Genomic DNA, 7,713 nt, shown 5'->3' on the forward strand with positions numbered 1-7,713 from the left:
CGACGGAGGAATTAGGCTGCTAACTCCTCCGTGGCACCTGACTCCATTCCTGTTGTTTTTTTTTTGTTTTTTTTTAGAAATCCGTTTTTGCTATTTACTGATTTGTATTGTTTATATATATATATATATATATATATATATATATATATATATATATATATATATATATATATATATATATATATATATATATATATATATATATAATGGACTTTTGAGCGTGAATACTTCAACAAAATATATAATTCTAATAAATCATGAATGTATGCCGACATGCATTGTAATTGTCAATAAAGTGAATTGAATAATTCTTATAAATCATAACAAACTAATCCTCAGAATTCTGATAATTTTATTTACGAATGTTCAAATATAAAATGAAATAAAAATCAACAAACAATGGGTAATACTGGTAGTGGTAATACAACAGTGTCATTATAAATAGTCTATTGTACAATATAATAATGCTTATCGAATCACGGCCCAGTTAACTTGTTCCATTCCTTTCTTCTTTTCAAGACCATGTATTGATCCTGGAAATTTTTAAAAGAAATCTTTAGTAAATTTAACATTCAAAAAAGACAATAGTGACCACAATAATGATAATTAAATATCTATATTTATCTGTATATTATGATTGAGATTAATTAACAGATATATGGAGGGTTACTTAATACTTAATGTCATTTTCAAAACCTAATTTCATTTTTTTTTTTTTCGCATGCAGCAAATGATAGTCATAGAATGCAAATTTAAATGGGCTAACTCGCATTTACATAATCATATATTTATCAAATTTTGTGTGAATTATTTCACAATTCAATCAAAGTTTTGCCAGTTGAAGACGAAAGACCTAAAAACGCATCGGTATATTTAATAGAAGACAGAACTGTCAATGACTGGTCATTTTTTGGTCATGTCATGAAATTTAATCGAAAACATGTGGAAAATGCAAAAATATATAATTGCTACATTACCACTCAATCAAACAGCACAAACGTGTTCGATAACCAATGCGCGTTAATCAAACTGAAATCAAATGTGATTAAGGTTAAGGGTATTCAGGTGAGCATTGTGTCCCACGAACTTTTAAAAACCATTTTTTTAAAAAGGGTTCTAAAATTTGATGATTATTAATTTAGTTTTGTTTGCTAATTTACTTTTGTGTACTACTCCCTGTAAACTTTATCTCATTTCTTAATGTAGAAATGCAGCCTAATAATTATTTATAATGTCTATAAAAGTAAATACTTCCAATAATATAAGAGTCGCCCGCATGGCGCAGTGGTCAGCTCTAGAGTCGCGAAGTAAGGAGTTGACCCTTACGTATCGGGTTCAAATCCCACTGTGGGATGTGGAGACCGGTCCTTCGGATGAAACTGTATATATCGAGTCCCTTTGTCGCAGTAGATGCTAACACAAAAAAAGATCCCTCACTGCTAGCATAGGACAAAATTTACAGCTCTTCACCGGCAAGTGGTGACGTCTCCATATGAGTGAAAAAGTCATGAGAGGGACGTTAATCAAAATACAATCAATCAATTTAATATAGGATATTTATATAAAGGAAAGTCGATGTTAATTTGGTTTTGCATAAGACTGTTAAACAAACACTTAGATTAGTAACCGAAAACAATCCGACTGAACACATATTAAGCACACAGATACTGGTACATCGTATCTCATGCAGACATTCAGAGCTAGTTCAGTTTGTGATGTGAGGCAACCCACATACACACAGGACTACAGTACTTGGCCATAAGTGAGTCATAATTTTATTTTTCCACTATATATTTCATTGAAAAACGCATTTTTCTAAAATATTATCGCAGTGTCATTTGTTGTTTCTTTTTCATGTCTAAAACACCATAAAATGCAGAATTTGATGTAGTTTCTTCACATTATTTCAAAATAGTTTTATCTTTATGCATTACCGTGAAATCACAGGTCAAATGCAAAACAAAAATTTTAAGACTTCAATTTGTTAAGAAATCATAGTAATTTGAGGTTAGAAAATGTTGTCTCTACAATATTTTATAATTTATTCTCAATGGTTTAAGTATCATTTTGTTTATCAATTAAGATAAGAAAATTTGAATAATTCTGCATGTTTCAGTGAAAAAATCATGAAAATTGACCTAAAATTGACTTCACAACAAGTTTTTATAAAAATAGGGTTTTCAATGAAATATGTAGCGTAAAAATGCAATTATGACTCACTTATGGCCAGGTACTGTAGAATCATATCGAGGCAGCAAACGGAGTTAAGTTTATCAACATGTTTCAAAATGTAAGAACTCAAATTCAAACTTGGTTTTGTTACCCCTTAGTCCGTGACGGCGGGTTGTTCTATTGCTGGAAGAACTAGCGAAACAAAGAAGGAATGTGTCGATTTGTTTCCAGCCAATATTTAGTCTTCAGATTTTAAAGAAAGTATATGTGTAACAAGTAACACTCATAGTGATCAAAGACATGCTTAATTTACGTTGGCCTTATTTCTCTGTCGTGGAAAAAAAGTGAAGAAAAAAATCGAAATCAGTATCTCTTACCATCTGGTCTGCCATCTCGGTTTTGTGACACGGACAAACTTCTACTTAGAGGTCGTCTTTGACGGCCTTCTGGTTTCATTAAATGGCCACCGGGTACATCATCAATCTTTATGCTATCTTCATAAGCAATTTGACCTATCATGAAAATAGTATAATTAATCACTAGGCCATATAACCAAATTACCCACTTTGGTCATATATTGAAAAGAACATTCCTTTAAAGATTAAAAAAGACTGGATATAGGCAGTTACCATGAAAATGAAATGGAAACAGTTTCATATAGTCTTTTACCAAGGAAACGGTAGACATTTTGAAAATGTGGGAAGCATAAAAATAGCCCGAAATATCTGACGTCTTCTTGGCCTTTTTAACGATTTTTGATATTTACGTGCCATGAAAAAAATATCAAAATCGTGAAAAAGCCTGGAAAACGTATGATGTTTAGGACAAAAAAAAATGGGTGAATGTAATTATTATGAAGTTTTATAAAGATTGGCCCAAGACATCAGCGAGAACTCTATTGGACTAGCAATAACAATGTATGTATGTCGCCCTGACTTAGTTTATTAGGGACATACATGCAGTTACACATTGCAAACCAATACAGAAACCTACCATCTACAAACACAATACGTCGCCCTCCGGCTTGTAGCACTTCCTTAACGTGTCGCCAAGACCCGCCTGCTCGGCCATGTCTAAGTCTGTTTGAAAAAAGTTTGAAATATAATTTTTTAGATGAAACAGATTGTATTTGAATGATTGGGAGCAAACTTTTAAAAAGGCCTACTTTGGAGGACCGAAGACTGGGAAATGCTTATTGGGAAACTGTTGACTGATTTGCTGGTACGATTTGTGGAAATCATCATATCCGTTGTTTGTGGAATAGCGTAGATGTGGAGGGATAGATTCATCCATCTAAAATTACAAATAAATATCAGTCTTTACGGTCTTTCTATCCATAATCCATCAAATTGCTATTTTGGTGAAGGTTAAAGAAGGTCAAAGGATAAGGTCAAAGATATTGGTTCCCAAAGAAAAGTCTTGTCACAAGAAAGACACTTGTGAAATATGAAAGCCCCAATACCAACCATTCAAAAATGTAAAAATAAAAAAATAAATAAATAAATAAAAAATATGCCTCTGAATAATTATCTTATGATCTTGGCTAAATGTGTTACAGTTGTAATGTTAAGATCCTCTCCAGCGTGAGCCCTTGTAGTGACTTACCGCTGCCAGCTGAGCGGCATCTGGGTTGTAGGGACTAGGCGCGCCATCTGAATTGATCATCATTCTGGATCTTCTACCGTAAACATTTCCAGCACTGTGTTTGGCTGGAAAATCAGGTTGTGAAACATACCCCTCCACCGGACCCATTGATTTCTTTCCTAGCTGCAGCATCCACTGTGACATTAATGCATAGCTCGTCCTAAAAATTTCCAGTGAAATCATTAGTGTTGTGAAACTGGACGATTTTAGTCACCAGTAACTGTTACTCTCTGATCGAGTACCCGGTTACTCGGATGGTTTCTACACCTTACGTCTTTATGTACACCCTTGATGGCGAGAGATGTTCAATAGGAACTGGGATAATTTTAACATTTTTGCAATGTCAGTATTTATCTTTTATGTGATTTTTGGAGACCATATCTTTTTGGAAATGACTGGAATGTCCATGGGTACCAATTGCACCCCGTTATTAGCAGACATATTTTTGTATTCATATGAAGTCAAATTTAATCAAGAACTTATACGTAAGAAGAAGAAATGACAAGCTGCGGCCTTCACCTTGACATTTAGATGTATAGATGACATATTATCAATTCTATTCAAATGTTGACATGATACATCCCAGTGACCTTGAAATAAAAGATACTGCAGAATCTGACACAGTTTGTTTCTTTTCGAATATTTTACTGAAAAATTTTGTTCATGGTAACCTAACAACAACGTCTCGTGATAATCATGATGACTTTAACTTTTCAATCAAACTTCCCTTAATTATGTAGTAATATTCGTTATCTAGCTCTATACTAGTATATATTTCATTCCATTCTTGTTGAGAGGCGTTTGTAAGACCACGAGGACGAGAATCCATTAACAATAGAAAAGTATGGAACCAATGTGGCAGACACAGTCTTGTGCGAGATTGGACAGAAAAAAAATTAAAGTTTCATATTAAATATGCTTTGAAGTGAAAAAGGGCATACTGGAATAAAAATTCGAACTATTGTAAATGATACTGTTATAGGGTGTATTTGTTGGTTAACACTTTTCTTATTTTAAGTTCTTTGTAGGAATCATCAGAACAATTTCATGCAAACTTACCACATAGCATCTTTGGTATGAAGAGGATTCAAGTTTGTTAAAAAAAGAAAAAAATACCTTCTTTAAAGGGGATATTTTTTTTAAAGACAAGAATACCCGGTAATCTCAAATCCATTAGGCTATAGAAGCTCTTGGGATGTGTAGATTCAAATTTGTTCAAATTATAGCCCAAGAGTAGAATGAGCTACAATATGGGGTCAACATATTCCCGATAATACTGATTTGGGAAAAAATCTCGATCTTTTTCTCCCTAAAACAACAAACATCCTCAGAAATTTCAAAGTGCACTAATATGCAGATCATGGTCCCAAGGAGTAGGGTGGGCCACGATAGGAGGGGAAGTTTGATATTCAAGTAGGTATAAATTGTGACCTCTAGATATAGGAAGAGGCCACAACAGAGATTTAAATCTTGAAAAGAAAACAATAAATAAATCTTCCCAAGAACAACTAAAGCGTGATTAATCTTATATGTAATTGCAAACTTTCACCATTCATTTATTTAAACCATCGGTCCCAAATACTAAAGTAGGTTGGCCTACAATAGAAAATCAATGTTTGTTTTGCATAGGAATAAATAGGAAGAAAATCTTTAAAAATGTTAATCTCCTAAAGACTAACAGAGCCATGAATAATCATTATTATGCAAACAATTGCACAAAGTGCAGTCTCAAGTTTGTTTAATTATGCCCCCACTTGATTTTGTTGGGGGGGGGGGGGAGGGGGTCTCAGATTTTTACGGAAAAATGTAATAACAAGAAATACATGCATGACTTTTTAGAATTTTTGTTTGAAAAGGAGCATGGTTGGTTATATTAATATGTAGTATCTATTAGTATATAAGGACCACGATAAAGGATTAGAGTTTTACATGAAAACACATGTCTATAGGCAATGGTTAAAATCTTTTTAAAAAGAGTAGCAGAGTTAATGTTAGTCATATTTTAAATATACGCAAACATCCCTCTTCTTGTGTTGCCTTCAGAGCAGAGCAGCACTTAGGGATCAATTCACCCGTCGTCTATCTGTCTGTCCCTGTTCTGGTGAAGTTCGTACCCGGTACATACTGCATAATGCAATTGACTCCTTTTTTTCTTACAACAACTATTTAATTAGTTGACGATAAGTTAAATTGATCAATGTTGCCATAATGATGTTATAAGTACTCGATCTATCTAGACCAAGATCGGTGGATTTTTTTCTTGTTATAAGAGGATTTAGAAACAAAGGGAAACAATATTGCTTTTTAAACTGAATGAAACTTCAAACATTAAGTTAATTTGAATGAGATCGAGCAGTATATAAGGGTCTATTTTAATATAATACAATAAGTTTGAAGTTATTTTCCCATAAACTTGAAAGAAATGAATACTGAATGAAAACTCATGTCACATCGATATTTAAAAATGTCTACGGTAGAGGCTTCTTGTCATCGTGTCGCTTTGTAAGATCATAATCTTTTTTATTTCCTCTGTGAATTTAAATAATTTAAAACCTATCTGTCTATACGTGTTTTACAATCAATTGATATAGATCCATGCATGCCTAGCTACCGCGTGTAGATCTTACTGCACAGTTTCCCTCGTCCATCTGATCTATCTTAGCAACAGAACTACAATTTGACAATTTGAACAATACTTGTCTGAGATTTTAAACCTATCTCTTTGTACACAGGTAATGAGTAAATTGAATTTTCTAATATAGAAATTAAAAAAAATTAAAAAGACCTACCGAAATCTAGAATCGGGCCTATTTGGCCGATATGTATTTTTCCGAAAGTCCATCGACATTTCCGCGCGTTTTAGTTAATCGTCCTAAACCGTAAGAGGAATTCTTCACATGTCCTCTGTATTTTCACTTAGCGTCTAGAAATCCCTACCAACAGAGTTGGTCGGTGCAGATCAACTGTTTGGAATCTAGCGCATTAGCGATTTGGTCGCGATAAGTATATCACAGTGTATTTTTAAATAACATTATATATTAAGGCGCTTTGTGCCGACGTTATGACACGGATTACTGATTCCTAAGAAGTACAATCAATGCCAAAGTACACATCGAAAAACCAATCATCAGCTTGATTCACAGCATGCAATCCAAATCGACACAAGTCTCACACATACATTCACAAGGGCAACATGCCAGTGGGTGCGTTCACAGTTCTACCATCAGTACCAACTTTCAATATACCAATGGTACAATAATTTGACAATGGTACCAACTGTACCAATAAACCCTGAACGGGTATTGGCATACAAATGTAACAATTTTACCAATGTTACCAATGGGAGTCCAATGGAGACGTTGGTAATACTAAATTATATATTTCTTTGTCTTCTAAGTTATTGGCACATGCCACAATAACAAAAAAATCATCAGATTCATATCCGACAAACAAACCACATTAGGATCAAACTTCTTTAGTTGCCATATCTATGAGTTTTATATAATCCATTTAATGGATCATGTCTAAATCATACTTCAAAATCATGAATATAAGTGTTTGATATGATTTTTATGTGATTTTGGCATGATTTGTTAAAAAGGATTAGAGGAAAAATCGTTTATATCGTTGTAAATCCAGCCTTTCTAGCTTGTTGCCATGTCGATAACTAGCTGTGACGTCATTTACCAACACTAACCACACTCTAGACTGTCTGCAGAAAAATCTACCATTGGCAAAAAACATTGGTACCAGTGGCATGCCAATGGTAATTAATTTTACCAACGGCAACTTTTGTCTACCAACGGCAGAACTGTGAACGCACCCAGTGTTGGATAAACCATTTTGGTGAATATGAAAAACACTATTTTCTTTAACTAGAGCATCCCCTAGTAGTGA

At 33.6% G+C, this 7,713-nt stretch overlaps 1 protein-coding gene across 2 annotated transcripts; it reads right to left on the reverse strand.

Moving 5' to 3' along the window:
* Window positions 1-335: 335 nt before the first annotated feature.
* Window positions 336-6,908, reverse strand: LOC134230740 (uncharacterized). 2 transcript variants are annotated; one of them, XM_062712575.1, is made up of 7 exons: window positions 6,606-6,906; window positions 3,778-3,976; window positions 3,338-3,465; window positions 3,166-3,251; window positions 2,550-2,684; window positions 2,324-2,364; window positions 445-533 (listed from the first exon to the last, which is right to left on the reverse strand). In XM_062712575.1, exons 1-6 carry the CDS (start codon window positions 6,662-6,664, stop codon window positions 2,327-2,329), a joined length of 645 nt encoding a protein of 214 aa, XP_062568559.1. In that variant the 5' UTR covers window positions 6,665-6,906; the 3' UTR covers window positions 445-533; window positions 2,324-2,326. The 2 variants fall into 2 exon arrangements, with proteins under 2 accessions (XP_062568558.1, XP_062568559.1); XM_062712574.1 differs by lacking the exon at window positions 2,324-2,364 and having other exon boundaries at window positions 336-533; window positions 6,606-6,908.
* Window positions 6,909-7,713: the final 805 nt, after the last annotated feature.

The sequence above is a fragment of the Saccostrea cucullata genome, unplaced genomic scaffold (assembly GCF_032062105.1).
Source record: "Saccostrea cucullata isolate Sc308-1 unplaced genomic scaffold, CSIRO_AGI_Scuc_v1 ctg520, whole genome shotgun sequence".
Classification (NCBI taxonomy): domain Eukaryota; kingdom Metazoa; phylum Mollusca; class Bivalvia; order Ostreida; family Ostreidae; genus Saccostrea; species Saccostrea cuccullata.